This window comes from Piliocolobus tephrosceles, chromosome 16, assembly GCF_002776525.5.
Source record: "Piliocolobus tephrosceles isolate RC106 chromosome 16, ASM277652v3, whole genome shotgun sequence".
Classification (NCBI taxonomy): domain Eukaryota; kingdom Metazoa; phylum Chordata; class Mammalia; order Primates; family Cercopithecidae; genus Piliocolobus; species Piliocolobus tephrosceles.
The window spans coordinates 62066641-62090780 of NC_045449.1; the positions used below are offsets into that span (position 1 = coordinate 62066641).

Consider the following 24140-nt stretch of genomic DNA (forward strand, 5'->3'; position numbering starts at 1 on the left):
GTATCAGTGTGATACGGTGCCTGGCCTCTGTTATTTATGTGTTAGCATGTATCAGTGTGATACGGTGCCTGGCCTCTGTTACGTATGTGTTAGCACGTATCAGTGTGATACGGTGCCTGGCCTCTGTTACGTATGTGTTAGCATGTATCAGTGTGATACGGTGCCTGGCCTCTACACCTTCCTCTTCTGAAACTCTATCCAAGGGTACCAACAACCAACTCCCCAAATACAGTAGGCTTTCTGTCCTGATCCTGCCTTTCCCTGCAGGTTGGGGTAACGTTTTCAAAGCACTCTTTCTCTAGAATCCTTGTCCCCCACTGTAGGGTATGAAACAATGGGGGCTGCTCCCTTCCCACTCCTTAGTCTTTCCAGAACTTTCCAACCCCCATTCTGCTTAGGTGTAACCCAAAGCTCATTGTTTGCCCTGAAGTTCTTTTTACTCTTTCCCTAGAGATTTTATCCACTTTTTAGGCTTTTCTTTCGCTTTTTAGACAGCTTCTTAAGCCCTGAGAAATTGCAGGTGTTTCCCAAGCACTCAGCGGTGGTGCTGGCAGCGATGATAAATAAATATATTGCTATATTTACAGCTACATCAGCTGACGCTTCTTAGTGCTTACTATGTGCCAGGCACAATGCTAAACGCTTTGAGATCTGCAGACTCATTTAATCCTCGCAACAAGCCTCAGATGCATATACTATCGTTAGGTTTGTTTTGCAGATGAGGAAACTGAAGGACACAAATCTAAATGATCTTCCCAGGATCTCCTGGCTCCTATGAGGCAGAGCTGGGATGTGAACTCACGTGGGTGGCTCCCAGTTTTTTGCTGATGTGCATTATGCCCCCAAAGTTTTGCTAACACACTCCATCACTTAGGTGAAGCCCCAAGTAAAGCCAAGATCAGGGTGTTGAGAAAGAAAAGAGATCATTCATGCCAGCAGAAGAGCCAGGGCCTGACTCCTTTCATTTAATGAGCATTTGGCACCCTGTGCAGTACTTGCCTGTTGGTGACCTGTTCCAGCTTGAAGATGTGTACTGTCTCGGTGTTACTGGAGGCGCAGAGGAATTGTGAGTCCATACTGAACACTAGAGAGCTGATTGTCACATACCTAGAAACACAGCAACACATGGGCCCGTGAGCTAGAGAAATGAGAGTTACAGCCTTATAGCTCAGAGATCAGCTTTATAAGAAAATTAGATGTATCCTGAAGAGCCTAGGTAGCCCCAAATCCCTTACACATTGTGGTGCCCATATTTAGAAAGCAATGTCAGAAAGATTCACAAAGGGTCATAGTCTTTTTTATTTTATTTTATTTATTTATTTTTGAGACAGAGTCTCACTCTGTTGCCCAGGCTGGAGTGCAGTGGCTTGATCTCAACTCACTGTAACCTCCACCTCCTGGGTTCAAACGATTCTCCTGCCTCAGCCTCCCAAGTAGCTGGGATTACAGGCACACACCACCATGCCCAGCTGATTTTTATATTTTTAGTACAGATGGGGTTTCAACATGTTGGTCAGGCTGGTCTTGAACTCCTTACTGACCTCAGGTGATCCGCCTGCCTCGGCCTCCCGAAGTGCTGGGATTACAGGCGTGAGCCACTGCGCCCGGCCCATAGTCTTATTTATGTGAGAGGAAACAAGGTATAGCCCTGCCTCTGTTAGCAGAAGGGAGGAACTGTGCCTGGCATCTTGGAATCTTCCAGTTGCTCTGTGCACCGATCTGGCTGCAAACCTACATCCAATAAGATCCCAAACAGTCACACTTTACATGGTCCTTTATTTCCATGGAAGGAAATCAGAAATTATTTTTGGACTGTGACTCCCTGGCTCTCTCATTTTTCCTGTGCCGGCCGCCCACACACACATCAAAAAGGGACTCTCATGGCTGAACTGTGTTAAAACAGCATCTCGGCTTTCAGTGTTGCTGAACCCTAAGTAAAGCCTGGAAGTCAATTACCTGGGAGAGTAGTTACACTTCCTCCAGGTGAGTGGCGGGCACAGAGCCACTCTCTGTCCTCTCCCTAGAGAGCTGCCAGCGGCCCCTGCGGGACTTCTGCGGGGACTTTAAAATGGGTTTGACATTGAACACAGACCTTTTCATCCCTCTCCGGAACTCATAGAGCTTTTGCCCATCAGGGACAGAGAACACCCGGATGACTGTGCCCTGGAAAAGAAAGCAGGTGGACATTTCATAACCATTAATGGTTTCACACAGAGATGTCCCTTTAGAGAGGAGTTTGTTTTATTGGTTTTGAACATCTGTCTCTGAGGAAGCACACCGTGTTGAGCAAAGAGGCATTTTTATTTATGTTCCATATCAACAATTCTTGGAAAATGTTTTAAACACCCTCTGTCTACCTTTTCCTTTCCACCTGTGCCCAAGGCTGGGGTGTGTGTGTGTGTGTGTGTGTGTGTGTGTGTGTGTGTTTGCCCAACTGCTCTGATTTCTTAGAATTTCAGTTTGAGGCCGGGCATGGTGGCTCATGCCTGTAATCCTAGCACTTTGGGAGGCCAAGGCGGGTGAATTTCCTGAGCTCAGGAATTCAAGACCGGCCTGGGCAACACAGTGAAACCCTGTCTCTACTAAAATACAAAAAATTAGCCAGGCGTGGCAGCATGTGCCTGTAATCTCAGCTACTCGGGAGGCTGAGGCAGGAAAATCGCTTAAACCTGGGAGGCAGAGGTTGCAGTGAGCCGGGATCGTGCCATTGCACTCCAGCCTGGGTGACAGAGCCAGACTCCATCTCAAAATTAAAAAAGAAAAAAAATTCAGTTTGATCACTTTCTCTGATTATTCCAGGCAGAAGACGTCAATTTCTCTAAATAGCAAAGTAAAGCATTGGGTTTGCACTGTACTGTGTTTATAAGGTGTAGCATCTGTCTGTCTCTACGGCTGATGTGCATGTACATTTCTTCATAAGACCACGAATTTTCATGCAAAGTGTCTTGTATCTTGCATAGTGCAGGCCCCTGGCCTATTGAATTACTGGATTAACAAATGCATGAATATAGCACACATGCAGAGGCCAGAAATTCTCCCTCTGAAACAAATTCTGAGTGGGCCCAGAGACCAGTCAGTCTTCTTGTCACCAGGCTCGTTCCATCCCAGCCCTGGGCATGGCAGGGGCCATCCAGCGAACCCCAGACAGAGGTGTTGGTGGGAGTGGACTCACTTTTTCAGACGCACTTGCTAGTTTGGAGCCTGAGGCATTGAAGGTGATGGCAGCCAGTGTCCCCTCGTGGGCAGCAATAGTGCAGACTGTTTTCTGTTGGTGAAAAGGCAAAATGGATACTGAAGATGTGGAAGAGGGAAGATGGATTTCACCCTTCCTCTTTTCTCCTTTCTCCCTCCTTTGTCCAACTCCCTGTCTCTTCCTCTGTTCCCCAGGCCATTTGCATGTAAGCTGTGCGTCATTTTCTGGTGAATCAAGATTCGGCTTTAAAGGCCACTCCATTTCCCTCCCTTTTCCTCCCCTCAGGAAGGTGGCCACGAACTAAGCACCTGATGCAGTGTGATGCCGTCGCAGGCGTGCCCTGCACGCGTGTTTAGGGAACTTCCCACAGCAATCCTGTCCTGCTCAGGGATGCCTCAGAGACTAGAGAGCAGGGAATATGAAACACCTGCACACTGTCTCAGGCTGTGGCATGGGACAGCGTGACACATTCAGGCAGACAACTGGCCCCCTGCTGGCAAGTGGTTTTCATTATGGTGCAGATGTCTGACTTGGCCTGGCCCGCTGGCTCATGGTGACGTTGACTGACAGCAAGCCCGAGGGGAAATAGCATCACCTTCTCTTGAACAACTCCCCCAGTATTGCTTACCCCCACCGCCTCCAGCCCCCCACGGCAGGGCGTCCTTATCTATCTCCTTCCATGACCACACAGCCAAGGCAGGTGGGTTGGCTCAGCCAGGTCACTGTCAACTTACCAGGGAGTTTCCATCATAAAGCACAATCTCCCCTGAAGTCAGGCTTCCAGGATAGGCCAAGTAAGAATTGGAATGGTTGATAGAGAGAGCACATAGACCTGGCAAAGAAGAAACAGGACATGAGAAATCTGGGGCCAAGGGAGAGAGTGCGCGGCTGGAGAAGGCATCTGAAAACAGTACAGCTACAGTGCCACCTACTGGCAAGGGGAGGTATGGCTTTGTAGACAATTGATTTCCGCTGATGATTCTTCTGATCAAAGGGTTCCAATAAAGCCAATTCACAGGGGAAGACCTCCTGATTTAACACTGGCTGTGTCTTTGCTACAGTGAAACAATGAGACTTGCTGGGTGCAGTGGGTCACGCCTGTAATTCCACCACTCTGAGGCGGGCAGATCACTTGAGCTCAGGAGTTCCAGACAAGCCTGGCCAACATGGTGAAACCCCATCTCTACTAAAAATACAAAAAGTAGCTGGGCATGGTGGTGCATGCCTATAGTCCCAGCTACTTGGGAGGCTGAGGCAGGAGAATCACTTGAACCCGGGAGGCAGAGGTTGCAGTGAGTGGAGATTGTGCCATTGAATTCCAGCCTGGGCTACAGAGTGAGACTCTGTCTTACAAAATATATATATATATATATATATAAACATGCACACACACAAATATATATATATATACATACATAAATATATATACACACACAAATATATATACACACACACAAATATATATATATACACACACAAACATATATACACACACACATATGTATATATTATGTATATATATTGCTCATTTTTACATTTTACCCCAGGACTCTGAAACAGCATCTACTTCTCTTCCAATTCCATTATCCTCTAGGGCTACAAAAGATTTACTCAAAACTTAAATAAATCTTCCTATTGTGAAAGGTCACTGTATGTTGGTCTTTCTGCAGATGATTATATACTGTTGGCCAGTAATTTCAAGTTGGAGAAGAGGAGCTGCCAAGAACCTATTTAGAAACTGAGAAATTTCAGGCCAGGCACGGTGGCTCACGCCTGTAATCCCAGCACTTTGGGAGGCCGAGGCAGGTGGATCACCTGAGGTCAGGAGTTCGAGACTGGGCTGGTCAACACAGTGAAACCCTGTCTCTATTAAAAATACAAAAATTAGCCAGGCATGGTGGCGTGTGCCTGTAGTCCCAGCTACTTGGGAGGCTGAGGCAGGAGAATTGCTTAAACCTGGAGGTGGAGGTTGCAGTGAGCCAAGATAGCACCACTGCACTCCAGCCTGGGTGACAGAGTGAGGCTCTGTCTCAAAAAAAAAAAAAAGAAACTGAGCAATTTCTGAGCCGAATGTCCTGCCTTGATAAGGGAAATGGGCGCCTCTGGAGGTGGGAGTTCATTTGAGGTCTGCGTCTGCAGTCAAGATGGTGCGCCTAGACACTGAGACAAACTAAATAAAGAGGACATTTTGGATTTAAAATGCTTCAACAATATTCCAGAAGAGTAAACAGCCCATCAAACCATCGAACCAACAAAAGCTGTTTTTATTTATAAGAGGATTCAAGGAGGGAGCATTTAAGTAAAGGATTTTCAAAACAATGGTTTAGATTAATAGGGGTGCACATGATAGCAGTGTATTCCAGCAATTCCATAGAAACCGAAGTGTCACCAGAAACTTTGAGATCACGGAAGAGAGACATCTTTCTACAAAAAAAAAAAAAAAAAAAAGAAGAAGAAGAAGAAGAAAAGAAAAAAAGGTGACTGGCGTCTATTACAAGTTAGTATATTAAGTGGGTTTCTTCTAAAAGTATAAGAAAAACTTTAGGTCAGGCTGAAACATACCTTAACTAATCTGCTGAGGAAGGGGAGCAAAGGAAAAAGAAAGCAAACATTTAGAGTTGGAACCTAGGTCTCACTTCCTGCTCTGGCTTTGCTGAGTCCACAGCGGGGCTGTCCTCTTACCACTTGCCATGTATAGCTCCGGGAGGAAGTGGCCGAGCCCTGAAACCTTCAACTGCACGTTCTGGCAGCCCTACCACCCCTTTGGCTATACAAGGTCATTTCCGGCCCCAGCCTTAAAAGAGGCAACTCTTTTCTTTTCTTTTTTTTTTTTTTCCAGTTTTGCTCTGGAAACCCCAATTCCTCATCCCGTCTGAGTTCTTTGCCATCCAAATGTAACTTCAAGAACAGCTAGGCAGGCAGAAGGGATTCTAGCCTTGTGAAACTGCGCCGGGAAGGCAGTCAGGAGATCTGGTTGGCTTGTGTGCTGAAGTGGCTGGCAGAAAAGATGTGCAGACTGTGGAAATCTTACAAGGACTAGAGTACTAAACTAAAGAGTTAAGGCCTTCCAAATGCAGTATGTAACTGCTGAAGGTTTCTCAGCACTATGTTTTGTTTTGTTTTTTGAGACAGAGTCTTGCTCTGTTGCCCAAGCTGCAGTGCAGTGGTGCAATCTCGGCTCACTGCAACCTCTGCCTCTTGGGTTCAAGTGATTCTCCTGTCTCAGCCTGCCGAATAGCTGGGATTACAGGGGTGCGCCACCACACCCAGCTAATTTTTGTATTTTTAGTAGAGACGGGGTTTCACCATGTTGGCCAGGCTGGTCTCAAACTCCTGATCTCAGGTGATACATCTGCCTCAGCCTTCCAAAGTGCTGGCATTACAGGTGTGAGCCATTGCGCCCAGCCTAGCACATATGTTTTTTTAAAGACTGTGTTAAAAACACGATGAGATACCACTGTACAACCACCACTAGGATGACTATAGTCAAAAAGACAATGTTGGTGAGGATATGGAGAAACTGGGACCCCGTGCACCGCTGGTGGGAATGTAAAATGGGGCAGTGCTCTGGAACCTTTAGCAGTTCTTCAAAAGCTAAACATAAAGTTCTTATATGACCTAGAAATTCCACTCCTACATATATCCACAAGAGAAATGATAACATGTCAACACAGACACTTGTATATGAATGTTCATAGCAGCATTATTCATGAGTCAAAAAGTGGAAATAACCCAAATGTTATCAACTGATAAATGGATAAAGAAAATGTGACATATTTTTATAATAGAATATTATCCAGCAAGAAAAATAAAGTATTGATACATGCCTCAACACAGATGAACCTTGGAAACATTAGGCTATGTGAAATAAGTCAGTCACAAAGGAACCGATATTATATGAGTCTACTGCTGTAAAATGTCCAGAATAGAGAAATCCATAATCTAATAGAGATAGAAAGTAGATTAGGGGTTGCCTATGGCTGGGGGCAGAGGGAGTGATGGCTCAGAGGTACAGTTCTTTCTGGGGCAATGAAAATGCTCTAAAATTAATTGTGGTAATGGTTACACAATTCCGTGAATATACCAAAAGCCATTTAACCATGCATTTTAAATGGGTGAATTGTACAGGATGTGAATTATATCTCAAAAAAGACTTTCAAATTTTATTTTAAGGTGTGTTTCAGGAATATTTATCTGGTTAGAGACAGGCTAAGGACATGGGTTCAAGACTGGGGTCTGCTATGTACTATGTAACTCTGGCCGAGTTATTTGTGGCTCTCTCCGGCCTGTTTCCTGTCTGTGAAATGAAGCCTACCACGACATAGAGGTCTTTCCAGATTTAATACTCCAAGATGCCAAGCATGTTTGTTTCTTACTTCTTCCCTCTGAAATATTGGGCATGTCTTTATGGTAGAGAGAGCTAAACGGTCTTGGAGCAGAAGCCTTGGACGCATACCTACAGCTATGCTTCAGAGTTTTAAGTTCAAATATAAATATTCCCAGAAGGGAAGAAAGGTTTAAACTTTCTAAGCTAACATTAAACTTTCTATAATACATATTATAGAACTGGATGACACTAGATGCTAACAAGAAAGGCACAAAGGATAAGAGTGAGGGCAGGCATACTCTGACACATACCACTTATTTGACAGTTTTGCCTCCAGGCTCACAGTCTACCAAGCCATCTGAATTTAGACAAGGAATCCTGCCTTCCTACCCTTACAGACTTAATGAAGGTCCCCAGAAAAGCCTGCTGTAACTTCCCTATGGCCCAAGTGCCAGAAAAATCCAATCAGCTACATGAATGTATCTTCCTATCTTGGGAACCACCCAAGGCAAGCAAGAAGAGTTTTCCTTAGCTTGGCTATTGCCATTCTGCCAGTCTTCTCTTTCTGTTACAGGTGTCACACAAAGCCTTTTTAAGGAAGGAAATGGGCTTTAAAAATATTATTGTATAATATAAAAGTGATGGTGTAGAACACTTGCGAAGCCTAGAAAATATAAGGAGAAAAAAAATCACCCACAATTCTAAAACCCAGAGGCTTTTCACTGTTCTGAACATCTGAGCACATTTCCTTCCAGTCTTTTTTCTACCTAGGAATGAGGTTCTGATGGGGCTTTTGGACTTGTTATAGACTTGACACATATTTTCACAAGTCACTGGCAGCTATAATTCCACTGTAATTATTTGGCTGTAATTCTTCTACAGCTGGAAAAGAAGTGCCTGCTCTCAACTCAAGAACCAATGGCATCATCAGTGGAATTAAAAGGAAGTCCCATAATTCTAAATGATTCTCACCTTGGTATTTAAAGTATTGCATGTCAAACTTTAGGTAAGTTAACAGTGATTTATAAAATGCAGTTCCCTCTGAGTTGATTAACATCTCAGGTTACGCTTTCCAATTTTCAAAAATAGAAAGGAAAGAAATCTTCTTTGTACAGCAAATGCCCTATGCTCCTACAGAAGGGAAGCATTTATACCACTTGTATTACCATTTTCAAGCAAGAAAGAGGTCTTGCTGGGGAAGAAACCATGAATTGTTCAATGATCTGCATTGCTGTGTGCTATAGAACGCTCCCTCAATATCCCATAAAAGGTGGTCAGCTCTGTGACCACCTCCTCCACACTGGGAGGTTGGCAGGATTTTCATGGAGATTTCCACCCTTGACTGCTCAGAACAGACTGCTGTGCTAGCAGGAAATTAACTTCAAGCCCCAGTCTGGCCAAGCTCTTTAAAGGAAATAGCCTGCAATCTCTGACACAACAGGAATGGGCATGACACAAACAGACAGCAAGAAGGAAATTTACAGCTGCGTGAGATACCAAGTGTGAGGCAACAGGCGAACTCTGCATAGCTAATTTATTTGTAGTTTATGAAGTCAAAATGCATTCAGGATTTGTGTACTGAAGACAATTAGACAAGTGATTCTGTCTTCTTTCTGTACCTAGCAAGGATTTATGAAATCAACAGTCAGAGTTTCCATCTTATTTCTTCGTTCAGAAAAGAAACTAGAGGATGAGAACAGATAAGGCGACTCCTGGCCTCTGGGAAGTGTATATTCATGATTTTGACAGTGCAGAGTCCTCTGAAGGTTCCCGAGTGAGGACCTGATCATGTCACTGAAGCATAGCTCTGACCTGTGCAAGGCTGCCCTACGGGACGGAGCTGGCTGGGGAGTGAGTCTGACTGCCCGCGTGGACAGGGCGGACCCACCTTTGCCCACCCAGGCCACGACCTCAGGTAATGCTCGCCGTAGCAACTCTGTGGGCTAAAAATGATCATCTGCATTTTACTGCAGTAGAAAGGGAGGTCAGGAGAAGTTGAGGTGATAATTATAAACGGTAGCATTTAAAACACCTTGGGCTATGTCTCCAAAGAACATCAGAGGTCTAAAAAGACACAGTTTGGTCAACCTGTTCCTGGTCTTTCAGAAGAAATACTCAACCTATCCCTGGATCCTTTCATAAGGAGGCATTCTTTTATCTGAGACAGAGAAAGTCTCTGCCATTGTTTCTAATTTTTCTTGAGATAAAAGTGATTCCCTTTACAAGCAATATACACTGTCTCTAACATGGAACACAAATAGCCCTGCACTTTTAAACCTAATTTTCTCTCTGTTTAAGCTGCAGAAAGTATGGCAACCAGTGAGTTTTCTGAACTACAGAAAAACAACTATTTTTGCTAAAAAATAAGAGTAATGGTGGCTGGGTGTGCTGGCTCACGCCTGTAATTCCAGCAGTTTGGGAGGCTAAGGCAGGCGGATCACTTGAGGACAGGAGTTCAAGACCAGCCTGGCCAACATGGAGAACCCCCCATCTCTACTAAAAATACAAAAAATTAGCCGGGTGTGGTGGCGGGCACCTGTAGTCCCAGCTACTCAGGAGGCTGAGGCATGAGAATCACTTGAACCTGGGAGGTGGAGGTTGCAGTGAGCTGAGATTGCACCACCTCACTCCAGCCTGGGCAACAGAGTGAGACTCTGTCTCAAAAAAAAAAAAAAAAAAAAAAAAAAGGGAGAAACATCTCTTTGTAAGGGAGGGTGCTCAGTCCTGAAGCAACCCCGTCCTCTGGGGGTCAAGTGTGTGACAGGTGTGAGGAGTAAGTGGCATTTACTGTGTTCTCCCCTCTCTTCAGAGAAACTGAGAGCCACAGGCAGCTTCTAGCTTTCTGCATGCCCGACGTCCCTCCCCAAATCCCTGAAGGCCCAGCTCAGGCCCTGCCAGCCTCAAGCTCCGTGCAGATTCAGGGGCCTCTCACTCCCGATCGGAAGAGCACATGCTCCCTTCAACTGTGTCTGCACCCCAGAGTTAAACATGGTTCCACCCCTGCCAAAGGCTGCTGGCGCACCTGTCTCAGACCACCTCAGACAGACTGTTGAAGGGAACTTGTGACAACTAGATTTTGGGCTCCTGGTATGTGGTTGCCTAATGGTGCCTACCATGGTGCCAGGCACAAACAATAGATACTTGTCCAGATGATTCCAGCCTCTCATTTCTAAGGGAAAAACTTACTACCCACAGCTTCTTCACATACCATCTTCCATTTCAGAAATTATGTTTCAAAGTCATTGTCTCACAGAACTCCTTAATGGCCTCAATGGCTTTGTTCTTTTATTTATTTATTTATTGTTTTTTGAGACAGAGTCTTGCTTTATTGCCCAGGCTAGAGTGCAGTGGTGCAATCTCAGCTCACTGAAGCCTCCGCCTCCTGGATTCAAGCAATTTTCCTGTCTCAGTCTCCCAAGTAGCTGGGATTACAGGCACCTGCCACCATGCCCAGCTAATTTTTGTATTTTTTTAGTAGAGATGGGGTTTCACCATGTTGGCCAGGCTGGTCTTGAACTTCTGACCTCAGGTGATCCACCTGCCTTGGCCTCCCAGTGTGCTGCGATTATAGGCGTGAGCCACAGCACCTGGCAAGCTTTGTTCTTTTAAAATATCCTTTTGCCATGGCTGAAATGTGAAAGCACTGAAATCGACAGCCAAGGGCCATTTATAGAACTGGAATGAAGAGAAGGCATAGGTAGTATTTCGTGCATGGCGGTTCCTGTGCTGGTCACTTTCACAAACATTACCTTGTTTAATTCTCAGCCAACCCTGGGAGATGCGTATTATTCATAAGGGAACCAAGGTTCAAAAGTCTAGGTGACTTGGGTGGCACCCAGACAGATCTTGAAATTCAGTGAAAGCCAAATAACTCAGAAACAGCAAATGGAAGCAGTTGTTCAATGATACTAAACTGAAATATAATAGAGGCAGTTGTTCAATGGTACTAAACTGAAATATAATCTGCAAATGTGAATCCGGAGTCATTAAATGTACAAATTGTTCCAGTGTGCTGACTCCTCACCCCACCACACAATGAAGGAATTCTTTCTTGTTTACTCCTACCTCGATGAATTCATATAATGTCATCTGCTATTTTGATATAACAAATCCAAACCATTCCTCTTCTTATACACCAGGAACGTATTAAATAGTGTTAAATCCTATTTAACACTTAAATCCTATAAAGTGAGAATTCAGTAAGATTTAATATTCTAGCACATCGTCAAAGTAGAGAGATTTCTTTGTCATATAATAAAACACATTCTTTATGGTTCAGATTATCTTTTTGCTGGCCACGCAGACACGCCAAGTTGAAACCTGCTTCTAATGATCACACCTACTCTGTACTGAACGAACCACAAAAATCAATTAGGGGTGAACGCCTTTCAACATCAGATGCTTGAAATCTTGTACGTGTCTACCTTACGTGCCTTGACACATTTGCTGATATGGATCCCAGATCCATAACAAAGGGTGTTGTTATTCTTGGACTGCCATGAAGGGCACACAGCCTCCTTGCAGAACACATAGACTGACATAATTTGACACACAGCCCCCTTGCAGAACACATAGACTGACATAATTTGAATCTGCCACCATTAAGACAAAGCTCCGAGATAAACCTCACTAAGACTCAAAAAGCGAAAACACTGTTTCGGGTTTGCAATTTGGAGGAAAATAAAGCTTGAGAAAGAAGCACCTGGACATGAAATTTGAGGGTCATTTGTTCCATTTTTGGAGCTCACCTGTTGGGTTTGCAGGAATATCCAGGAGGGTCTTCAACAGCTTCATGTCTTTAATGTTGTGAATATAAATGGACTCTTCTAGGCAAACCAGCAGCCTCTGTAATCACACAGACTTATCAGTCTACCAAACCGTTCCTTACAAAGGCACTGACCAAATCCAAATCATTCATCTTTCATATGAGTCCTAACTTGATGCTAAGCCTAAAGGAGAATTTTGATGATGCATTTTGAAGATTATGTTTATGGATGTACACACATACACAATTATCCACCTGAACAGAAGCATAAAATGCAAGATCTTAACAAATTTTATTAGAAATTAAGATTGTTTATGCTCTTCTCTCCTTCCTGCTTCCCTCCCTCCCTCCCTTCCTTCTCCTTCTTTCCTTAGAACAGGGATTCCTGAACACTTTTTTTTTGGAGACGGAGTCTCACTCTGTCACCCAGGCTGGAGTGCAGTGGCACGATCTCAGCTCATTGCAACCTCTGCCTCCCAGGTTCAAACAATTTTCCTGTGTCAGCCTCCTGAGTAGCTGGGATTACAGGCATGCGCCACCACGTCTGGCTAATTTTGTATTTTTAGTAGAGATGAGGTTTCACCATGTTGGTCAGGCTGGTCTTGAACTCCCGACCTCAGGTGATCTGCCCACCTCGACCTCCCAAAGTGCTGGGATTACAGGTCTGAGCCACCGCATTTGGCAGGACTTCTGCACACTTTCTGATCGGACCCCCTGTGCCATGTAAAGCAATTTCATGTGTCCTCTCTAGTTTCCACTGCCATCTGACAGGCTGCCTTTCAGTGTTTATAGCACGGGTCTCCCTCCTGTACAAAAATGGGTTTCTGTGCTTTCTATCACCAAATCTTAGGTTTTACCCCTCTCTGAATAAGAATAATTACCAGCTCTAACTTCTTGCTACTCAGACTCTCCCCTAGGCCTGCTTTTGGGCTGCTGTCTGCAGCCCTGGCAAAGGCAAAAGGAGAAGGGCTTCAGCCCTCTTGTGAATACCCCAGTGTCCCACGTCCCCATTGTCCTCCCTGGGCTCCTCTCTCTGGTGCTTGCTCTCCCCACTGCTGTCAGACCCTTCTCTTCTTCTCCAAATCAAAGCTTGTCAGGTTCAGAGCCTCTTCCCAATGGCTGTGCTCTCAGCTAAGTGAAAACAGGCCACAGGGTTGACGTCTTGAGTGTTTAAAGGAATATAATGCATAGCCAGTTCAAGGGCAGACTTCGGTGCTGGTGAGGAGGTGTGAGGAAGGCACTTCTGGTCGGGCAGCTCCTTGAACATCTGAGCAGCTGCCGACCACCCCTGCACAGGCCTGACTTGGCTTCCCCCAGGCCAGTGTTTCTCAGACCTGGATGAGCACCAGAATCGCCCAAGGAGCAAGCCCTGGGCTCTTCCCGGAGATTCCGGTTTGGGAAGTTTTTAGACGAACACTCAGGTGATTGCGATGCACACTGAGGCTCGAGAACCACTGCTCTCAGCCAGCTGCTTTTATTCCAGGGAACCTCAGCTGGAAGGGAAGGTACCAAAAAATACCACACCAAAGAGACAGGCTCTGCTCCTGGGAAAAGCCTGCCCTGCTGTTCCCCCAGGAAGACTCTCCATGGCTCAGAATGATGAAGGTCATCAGTGTTAACCAAGCAGAAAAATAAAAGTTAAACATCTTTCTCAATTTTTTTTTTTTTTTTTTTTTTTTGAGACAGGGTCTCGTTCTGTCACCCAGGCTGCAGTGCAGTGGCCGGATTACATCTCACTGTAGCCTCGACCTCCGGGGCTCAGTCCATTTTTCTACCCCAGCCTCTCGGGTAGCTGGGACTACAGGTGTGTGCCACCATGCCTGGTTAATTTTTTGGTATTTTTTGTAGAGACCTGGGTTTCACTATGTTGTCCAGGCTGGTGTCTACTGTCCTGAGCTCAAGAGATCCTCCTGTCTCGGCCTCCCAAAGTGCTGGGATTACAAGCATGAGCCACTGTGCCCAGCCCTTTCTCAGTTTTACTTAAGGCTCTGTCATAGGTCTGAGACTGGGGGTTGAGGGTTAAAAACATTTCTAACAGCGTCTCAGAATTGATGATAAATATGAGTGTTCCTCCGTGAAATATTCTCTGACTTATCCACTCACTGTGCCTTTTGCCAGCACATGCCGTGGTTTGAACTATGTGGTTCTATGCTTGCTTCTGTTCTAAGGTTTCTGATAGCCTCTTGTGTCCCCTCCTAGCCCCACCCCCAATCCCCAGGATAGGGGGCCTCGACATATGCCTCTCATAGGAACAGCGTCTACATCTAGCCCATCTGATCTGATCTGCACTTTTTTCCCACGAGCTCTGATGGCACCATCTGCTCTGCGGCCCACTGAGCTGAATTTCAGGTCACCCTCATGCTGGCTGCAGATAAGACTAAACACAGAGGGAAACAGAGAGAAAACACTGGGAGGGAACGAGGATGCACTGTGTCTTAGTTCATGTGAGAGCGTGCTTCTGGGGTGGGCATGATGCTGCTAATGGCTTTTTTAACCATCAGTTTTCAGCCCCTGCAGAACCATGGCCTTGCCTTCAACTCAGCTCCTTGTCTTCTGTTGCTTTGACTTTCATCTACTTTTCTTTTTTTTTTTTTTTTTTTTTTGAGATGGAGTCTCGCTCTGTAGCCCAGTCTGGAGTGCAGTGGCCGCATCTCAGCTCACTGCAAGCTCCGCCTCCCGGGTTTACGCCATTCTCCTGCCTCAGCCTCCAGAGTAGCTGGGACTACAGGCGCCCGCCACCTCGCCCGGCTAGTTTTTTGTATTTTTTAGTAGTGACGGTGTTTCACCATGTTAGCCAGGATGGTCTCGATCTCCTGACCTCGTGATCCGCCCGTCTCGGCCTCCCAAAGTGCTGGGATTACAGGCTTGAGCCACCGCGCCCGGCCGACTTTCATCTACTTTTCTAGGTTTTATAATAACTCCTTTTATCAATTACAAAATATTTATAGCATCTGCCCTAGAACACCATAGATTTGGCCTCAGAGGATTCAAGCCAATCAGCCTCCATCTGGATAGCAAGGGTCCCTGGGAGCAGATTGCAAAAGAACTGTAAAAGTGTGCAAATCTAAATACATCGTACACCTGGTTTATTGTCTTTATTCCATAAAATATATTTCCTCAGTTCAATGCAAGAGAAATAACATTAACTAAAAATGAAACATATGACAATTCCTAAGTGTTCTTCCTTTTTTACATTTTTAAGTTTTTATTTTTATAGAGACAGGGTCTTGCTGTGTCACCCAGGCTGGAATGCAGCAGCATGATTGTAGCTCATTGCAGCCTTCAACTCTTGGGCTTAAACGATCCTCCTGCCTCAGCCTCCCAAGTAGCTAGGCCTACGGGCACATGCCACCATGCCCAGCTAATTTATTTTTATAGTAAAGACCTAGTAAAGACTAGGTCTCGTTACGTTGCCCAAGCTGGTCTCAAACTCCTGAGCTCAAGCGATCCTCCTGCCTCGGCCTCCTGAAATGCTGGTACCACACTTGGCTCTTTCCTTTCTATATACTTAGAAAAAAGGGATTTGGGGCCGGGCATGGTGACTCACGCCTGTAATCTCACACTTTGGGAGGCCAAGGTGGGTGGATCATGAGGTCAGGAGATTGAGACCAGCCTGGGTAACATGGTGAAATCCCATCTCTACTAAAAATACAAAAAAAGTAGCCGGGCATGGTGGTGGGTGCCTGTAGTCCCAGCTAATTGGGAGGCTGAGGCAGGAGGTGGAGGTTGCAGTGAGCCAAGACTGCACTCCAGCCTGGGCAACAGAGTGAGACTCCATCTCAAAAAAAAAAAGATAAAAGGGGGATTTTTTATACATAAAAAATCCTTATAACTCCTTATACAAATCTTCAATTTTTTCCTGTTTTTTTAAAAAGAAACTGTTCTGTCTAAAGGCCTGAGGAAGTAGCAGACTGAGTGTTACAGAGCAAGAGGCCCTTTATCATTTCCCCAGAGTGGGCAGTCCTGCCGGGCACCGCAGAATCCCTACCTGGCAAGAGAGACTGCAGCAGCTGAGTTGCTTAAGTCAAAAGTTAAGTCCCAAACCTGAAAGTTTTCAGAAAAGCAAACCCCCAATACCTCCCAGGCCTGCTTCAAGTCATTCTTGTCGGAGAAGAAATGCTAAAGGAAGGGAGAACTGTTAGATCTTGGTTCCGATGAACCGACGTTCATCTTGGTTTCGATGTTAGATCTTGGTTCCGAGAACTGTTAGACCTTGGTTCATGGCTTTGCCATGAATTGCTGACAGTTGCTGGTGCATCAGTGTTCTTCAGAAGGTGGGGGAGGAGAACCTCACAGTTAATGAGTATTATATTAAGGGGAGGCTGGTACCTAAAGGTTAACAGACTCAGACACTCAAAGAGGCCTTCCTTGTGCCATTTGCTAATGAATATACCAGACAGAAAAAGAGAAATCATATAAGCAAATACAATAGATGTGATTTGAGGGTTCTGGTCTTTATAGATCATTTGTCTAAACAATCTTAAAAAGATCATCAGGTACCAAAAACAGACATTTAACCTTGTATACGGATTACTATTATATGCAAAGATAAAAAGTTTAGCAGCGAAACTTAATCTGCTACCAACAGATTTCAAAGAAAACACTTGAGTCAAGAATTTCATCTGAAAGCCTTCAAGTAGAAAACTGTCAAACTGTCTTTCCCTTCTTGCCAAGAACGCAGGTTTCTTTTCTTTCTTGCTCCTGCTACTCCCTACTTAAAAGGCCTCACTTCTCTTTCTCCAGCTATTTTTCACTGCACTGCTTCAGATGGACTTAAGTGGATTTTCATTTGAAAGAGCTGATCAACTCAAAGAAACAATCCCTTCCATCTCATAAATTTAAAAAGCATTTATTTGTCTCATTTGTTAAAAAAATAATTAGTACTTAAGAGTTCAGATACAAAGACAGAAGAAAACATTGTCCTCAATGAATGCAGCAACCACTCTGGGAATACTTAATCCAATAGATAAATCTGCATGGTCACACAAAGAATCTCTTTGTTTATTTACTTATTGAACAGTCAGTCAGGAAATAGATATTTATGAGCACGTATCTACTGTCTGTTCTACCAGGTCTTATAATAGTGAACACACCAAGACAGTCCCTGTCCTCACAGTAATTTGCTCAGGTGTGGTGGTTCATGCCTGTAATTCCAGCACTCTGGGAGGCCAAGGAGGATCCTTGAGCCCAGGAGTTTGAGACCAGACTGGGCAACATGGGGAAACACTGTAATACGGTTCGGATCGATGTCCCTCCCCAAATCTCATGTCGAATTGTAATCTTCAGTGTTGGGGGGCGGGGGCAGAGTTCTTATGAATGGTTTAGCACCATCACCCCCCTTGGTACTGTAGAGTGAGTGAGCTCTCACAAGACCTGGTTGTTTAAAAGTGGGTAGCACCCCCCACCCATCTCTTGGTCCTGCTCCTGCCACGTAAGACGCCTGCTCCTGCTTTGCCTTCCGCCGTGAGTCAAAGCTCCCTGAGGCCTCCCCAGAAGCAGATGCCGCCATGCTTCCTGTACAGCCTACAGAACCTAGAGCCAGTTAAACCTCTTTTCTTTATAAATTACCCAGTCTCAGGTAGCTCTTTATAGCAATGTGAGAATAGATGAATACACTCTGTCGCTATAAAAAAATACAAAAAAAAAAAAAAAATTAGCTAGGCGTGGTGGTGCCCACCTGTAGTCCCAGCTACTCAGGAGGTTGAGGTAGGAGGATGGCTTGAGCCTGGGAGATGGAGGCTGCAGTGAGCCAAGATCGTGCTACTGCACTCCAGCCTGGGCAACAGAGCAAGACCCTGTCTCAAAAACAAAAACAACAACTCAAAACGAAAACCCAGCAATTCAAAAGGAGATCTGCTAACACCCTCAATACTTACTGAATAAGAATTTATATTTTGAAAGAGAATGTATGGCCTATTTGAGATCAGAATAATCCTTCAACAAGGAAAATGCTACAAAACAGAAGAAGTCTTCAAGGGTTAGCTGGGAAAAAGAAAAACGAGAACCCGAGGCGGAATAGTGGGCCTTCCAGGACAGCTGAGGACGAGGTGGGAGAAGGGCGGTTTTCCTGACCCAGGGAGCCCCGACTTCACTCTCAGGCGTCTCCTGCTTGGTGGTATTGCCCCACCATCTGCAATGAATGCCACTATCTGGGGAAAAACCAGAAGAGTCGCTCCTCTGATTTAAGATGCCCCTCCGGTGGCTCAGGGGGCTGTTCAACCCAGAGCTCTGACCCCTCCCTGCGGTGCCCAACCTGCACCCTAGGGAGAGGGTGCAGCCTACCAGTCAGGGACCAACGTTCTGGAAACATAAGCCAGAGGTCCAGGGAAGACAAGGTTGTAACCAGCACCTGGAGTAGACTCTGTTTACAATACCCCCAGGACACGGGGCCTGAGTGTTAAAAATCTCATTAGAATTGGAAGCTTGTTTTAAAGACATTGATCTTGAAAGATGTCCATCTTTTTTCTTTGGCTCCCGTTAGCGGAAGCTTTGCAACCCTGAGGGATTTCCCCCACTTACCTGCCGGTTCAGCCTTATGGACAAGATGTTGCTGGAGTAGCTGTAATTACAGATCTCTGTGCCTTTCTTGAAGTGATACACATTCATCTGCCGTGGTTTTGTGTGACTGACCACCACCACCAGGCTGCTGGAGAAGAGGCGCTCCACGATGTAGACGTCCGGGATTTCATCTGGGAGGAAAAGTAGCCAGGAGGTTACATGGATGGATCACTTCCAAGAAGGATTTCAGCCTCCATGACACCGGGCCCGGTGCAGGCCAGGTTCCAAAGGTTCTCCAGGTCTTGCCAGCCAGGCGCCCTCTCTGAGCTTGCATTGACAGTGATCCGCCATGCCCCCCACCCTGCCAGGTGACTTCTTACCCTCTCCCAGGGAGCACTTTCAGAGTCCTTTCCAAATATCTAAAGTAAAGAAAACATTAGTGACCTGGCCTGGTGGCTCACGCCTATAATCCCAGCACTTTGGGAGGCTGAGGTAGGAGAATCACTTGAGAGGCCAGGAGTTCAAGTCCAGCCTGGTCAACATGGTGAAACCCCATCTCTACTAAAAATAGTTTAAAAATTAGCCAGGTGTGGTGGTGCACACCTGTAATCCCAGCTACTCGGGAGGCTGAGGCATGAGAGTCACCTGAACCCGGGAGGAGGAGGTTGCAGTGAGCCGAGATCACGCCACTGCACTCCAGCCTGGGCGACAAGCAAGATTCCATCTCAAGGAAAGAAAAAGAAGACACTAGTGACTAGACTGCAAAGTCAGAGCAAAGGCAGACAGCTGTCTCTGATGCTGTCTGAGTGGAGGAATCTCCCTCCAGACTCCACCGTTTGCTCTGTCAAACATGTTTGGAATGTTTGAACAATTTTCATCTACCCTTTCCCTGAGAGATTTCAAAGGTGTGACTTCTCAGTGGGGAACCTCTGCTTCCGAATTCTCCTTGTCCTGCTGGAGGGGTGTCGATATGGGAGGGGACAGTAACAGAGTTCAATCTGTACTCCCCCCACCCCCATCTTGCTGTGCTCCCTTTCCTGCTGAAAATAATCCGGACATCAGTATTATGATGAGGAACGTACTTCTGTACTCAGGAAGTCAGTCAATGACCCTTCGGAGCACAAAGGTTACGGCTTTGGTGTCTTTCTGAGCACGTTCTCTTCATATGTGTGCCTTTCTTTCACTTGGACAAGGCCCACAGGGAACAATGTGGGACAGACATAGTGTAAAAAATTCACAAGAATGGTGTAATAAAAATAACACCTTACAGATAAAGTAGGAGTCCAAAATATTATTTACTGAACCACTTTCTTTCCAGGAAACTGAAAGGTTGTATATTGTTTGCTATTATGATGGCATAAACTATCACCCTGAGAAAATAAGGAAGTGACATTTGTAGTGAATTATTTACAGTGTTCACTGGATGTGCTTCAACATCATTGACATGGGCTATGTAAACAGGATACCGTTGCCTTCTTCAAACAGATACTTCCATAACTGAGTGAATGTTATCAGTATCGTATGGTGCCAATATAATGACAAAAATAAGTCACAAGTGGCTGGGTGAGGCGGCTCATGCCTGTAATCCCAGGACTTTGGGAGGCCAAAGTGGGCAGGTCACTCGAGGTCAGGAATTGGAAACGAGCCTGGCCAACATGGTAAAACTCCATCTCTACTAAAAATACAAAAATTAGCTGGGTTTGGTGGCATACGCCTGTAATCTCAGCTACTTGGGAGACTGAGGCAAGAGAATCACTTGAACCCAGGAGATGGAGGTTGCAGTGAGCCAAGATTGTGCCACTGCACTCCAGCCTGGTGACAGAGCAAGACTCCGTCTCAAAAAAAAAAAAAGAGAAAGAAAGAAAAGAAAATGTCACGAGTCTCCTTTAGGTTTGACAACGATAAAAATGACTGTGCATATAAGCATGTGAAAAAGTCTCAGTAATATGATTTCACATAAATAATTTATTCATATAAAAAGAAAATGTTACTTAAACTGTTGCCAGATCTTACTAAGTGCTTGTGGTTTTAAAGCAAGTGGTGGCAATGATTTATATTTAAATCTGAAAAATCTTGACTTCCCTAAGTTTGACGGTTAAGGAAGGGAAAAATAGGCTGCTTGGTGGCACCTCAGATTAAAGCCTAGAAGGAGGCTCTGGTTCTCCTGCAGATCCCTGGGCTCTCTCTCACACACACTTACTGCTTCCGTGGACTTGATCCAGCTGCTCCACAGAACTCAGAGAAAACAGCTTATACCCGGCTTTAGTTCCAATTGCTAGGGATCTGTGGAGGATAATGACAGCATGGGAATGACGACAGGTATTCTAACAACAGATCTGTCTGAAAATAGATACCTTTTGCCCCCTAGCCTCAGGGGTACAGGTAAACAAGCATCTGCAGGAGCTTAGATCCTTGATAACTTCCTAAATGGTAAGCATGCCTTGACAGGCAGGAAGAGTCAAAGAAAAGAAAAAAAGTCAAAGGCAACTTAAAAAAAAAAAGTGAAATGGTCAAGGGACATGAAACGGCATGAGTTCTGTCACCCAACAAAATGTCAAAGCTACCAGACATATTTTTCCAAATGGGCAGATAATAGGAAAAATGGAATGTTTAAGAATATTCATAATAGCTCAAAGCTCTACCTCCAACACAACGAAGGGGTCTTCTTGTTGTCTGAGAGGCACTTTACCAGATAAATCATTTTTTCTTTCCTTCATAACTTTGTTTGTTGCTTATAAGAAGAAATACTCCCTCCCTCCCTCCCTCCCTTCCTTTCTCCCTTCTTTCCTTCCTTCCTTCCTTCCTTCCTTCCTTCCTTCCTTCCTTCCTTCCTTCCTCTTTCTTTCTCTCTCTCTCTTTCTTTCTTTTTTTGCGATGGAGTCTCGCTCTGTCACCCGGGCTGGAATGCAGTGGCACCATCACGGCTCACTACAACCTCTGCCTCCTGGGTTCAAGCAATTCTTCTGCCTCAGCCTCCCGAGCAGTGAGGATCACAGGCATGCACCACCACGCCTGGCTAATTTTTGTATTTTTAGTAGAGACAGAGTTTCACCATGTTGACTAGGCTGATCTCAAACTCCTGGTCTCAATAATCCACCTGCCTCGGCCTCCCAAAGTGCTGAGATTACAGGCGTGAGCCACCGCACCTGGCCTAAGAAACACTTTCACAGTAGGCATAGTAGGTCATTAGTAGGTAAAATTTAATAGATTCTTCCTTTCATCAGTTTCCAGAAAAATGTCCCGATACTTTATACTAGTAGCTCTCACACCTGGATGTACATTAAACTCAGCTGGGAAGTTTAATTGGATTTTCTTTTAAGTTCAAGTACTCTAATAAGCAGCCAAAGTTGGAGAACTCTGCTTTCTACTATGTCCTACAAAGCAATCATCACAACCAACCAACAAACAAAATAAAAACTAAACATTTATCTGGGACAAAGTGCCTTTTAAAAAAATCAGGTTTTCTTAATTTTTCATTTTTCAATGAGGACAGAAAGATAGGACATGAATCCAGATTTTCTTGGCCTTGTGTTGAAAGTAAACATCAAAGTCAACTTTGTTCAGCAGCTGGGAATCCCCACCCAGCTCTTTGCAGCTGCACCCTCCGCACCTAAGTGATGAACAGAATCTGACCTGGAGCACACTCACAGCAGTGTGTTTCTCTGGAAGCCAAGGTGAGATTCACTCTTTACAGGGAAGCATATACTAAAATAAGCAACTTACTACTACAAGCCTGGATGGCCAAGGCTCTTGTTTCACTAGCCTAAAAAAGAGAAGGTCACATGATTTTCCCCGGAATTTTTTTTCCCTACCCAAACACTTGTTCTTCCCTGGGACACAGGGATAGGGCAACTACAGTAAACTTTTAATCCACAAGGAAGCTGGTGACGGCTCGCAGCCCTCCAGCCTACTAAGTAGCTAAACTGGTGGGTTAGACATTTGCAGCTGTGCACTTAGAACTGGCATTTAGTACCTAGATTGAGGTATTCATGATGCCAAACAGCAACCGGAAAAGTAAGCCCAGAGCATCTTAAAACTTCAAAATGTATTTTGTAGTGATTATTGTTTTTAAACTTTTTCACATAAATACAGATGTGTTTGGCTGCAAATTGAGGTTTGTAAAGTTTGCAAGTAAGGAAAGAAATACTGTAACTAGAGTCTTATTAATGCAAAGTGGCAGCAATTTAAAGTAATTTTCAAACATAAGCCCTGGTCCTGGACCAGAAGAATTCTACATATGAGAAAATCGCAGAGTGATGTTTTATGTGATGTTTTAGATGATTGATCAATGGCCACGAAAGACTCTGAACCAAGAAATTCAGACTTAGACCTTATTTCATCCATAAAGTCTCTGTAGAAACAAAATTCGAATCACCACTCATGGAAACAGAGCTGGGGACAATATTTATCACTAATCAAATTTAAAATGTACCCAAAGTAGGCTGGGCACAGTGGGTCACACCTGTAATCCCAGCATTTTGGGAGGCTGAGGTGGGTGGATCACTTGAGGTCAGGAGTTCGAGACTAACCTGGGCAATAGGGCAAAATTCTGTCTCTACTAAAAAAATAAAAAATTAGCTGGGCGTTGGTGGTACACGTTTGTAATCCTAGCTACTCGGGAGGCTGAGACAGGAGAATCGCTCGAACACTGGGAGGCAGAGGCAGCACTGAGCCAAGATCACAACCACTGCACTCCAGCCTGGGTGACAAAGCAAGACTCTGTCAAAAAAAAAAAAAAAAAAAAGTACCCAAACTGTATAGCATGGTACCAAGCACGAAGTATAAGCATAGGGGACTGGTAAGGGTTTGCTGTTTTCACCTGCCTTCTTTGGAAATACTGGATCCCAAATTCAGCCTGCATTTATAGAAAAAGACATGGCAATACACCTAAATATATTCAGTAAGGGGCTTGACTTATTTTAAAATCCAGTGTCATACCCTCTGTGGCTCACAGCAACTGACTGTGACAAGAACTTTTATTTATAGGCAAGGCAAAGCTGCCCAGCAGAGCCTCCATCCAAGAAAATAAAACTAACAGTAGGGAGTAGGGAAATTAACTTTCAAAGCACCCTACAGTTTTGATAATAACATTCAATTGCTGTAGAAAGCTGGGACTTTGCATTATTTAATGACTAGAATATAAATTAACACTTTTTTTTTTTTCAAATCTAATAGTGTTACAAAGCAGAATTTAGAACATTTACTACTTATAAGCAAACTAACCCCCCTTCTTAACTTGTGTTCAATTGGGAAGGAAAACATCACCCAGGCATTTCAACAGCCATGCCCTCTTGCAAAATGTTTCTTACAAAACATCAGGATTTTATCTATACCAGCATTTTTATAAACGGCAGGTC

General features: G+C 44.8%; 1 protein-coding gene across 3 annotated transcripts in view; it reads right to left on the reverse strand.

The window, feature by feature from the left end:
• WIPI1 (WD repeat domain, phosphoinositide interacting 1) overlaps positions 1–24140 on the reverse strand; it is a 36795-nt gene that overhangs the window by 11132 nt on the left and 1523 nt on the right. For 2 of the 3 annotated variants that reach the window (XM_026456750.1, XM_026456749.1), the window contains exons 2-8: positions 20984–21066; positions 18805–18974; positions 12269–12365; positions 3928–4025; positions 3173–3265; positions 2093–2163; positions 1000–1107 (exon numbers count right to left, since the gene is read on the reverse strand). In XM_026456750.1, the coding sequence (XP_026312535.1) occupies positions 1000–1107; positions 2093–2163; positions 3173–3265; positions 3928–4025; positions 12269–12365; positions 18805–18974; positions 20984–21066 (720 nt within the window). The remainder of the gene's footprint in view (positions 1–999; positions 1108–2092; positions 2164–3172; positions 3266–3927; positions 4026–12268; positions 12366–18804; positions 18975–20983; positions 21067–24140) is intronic. The other variant, XM_026456751.1, reaches the window with a different exon arrangement.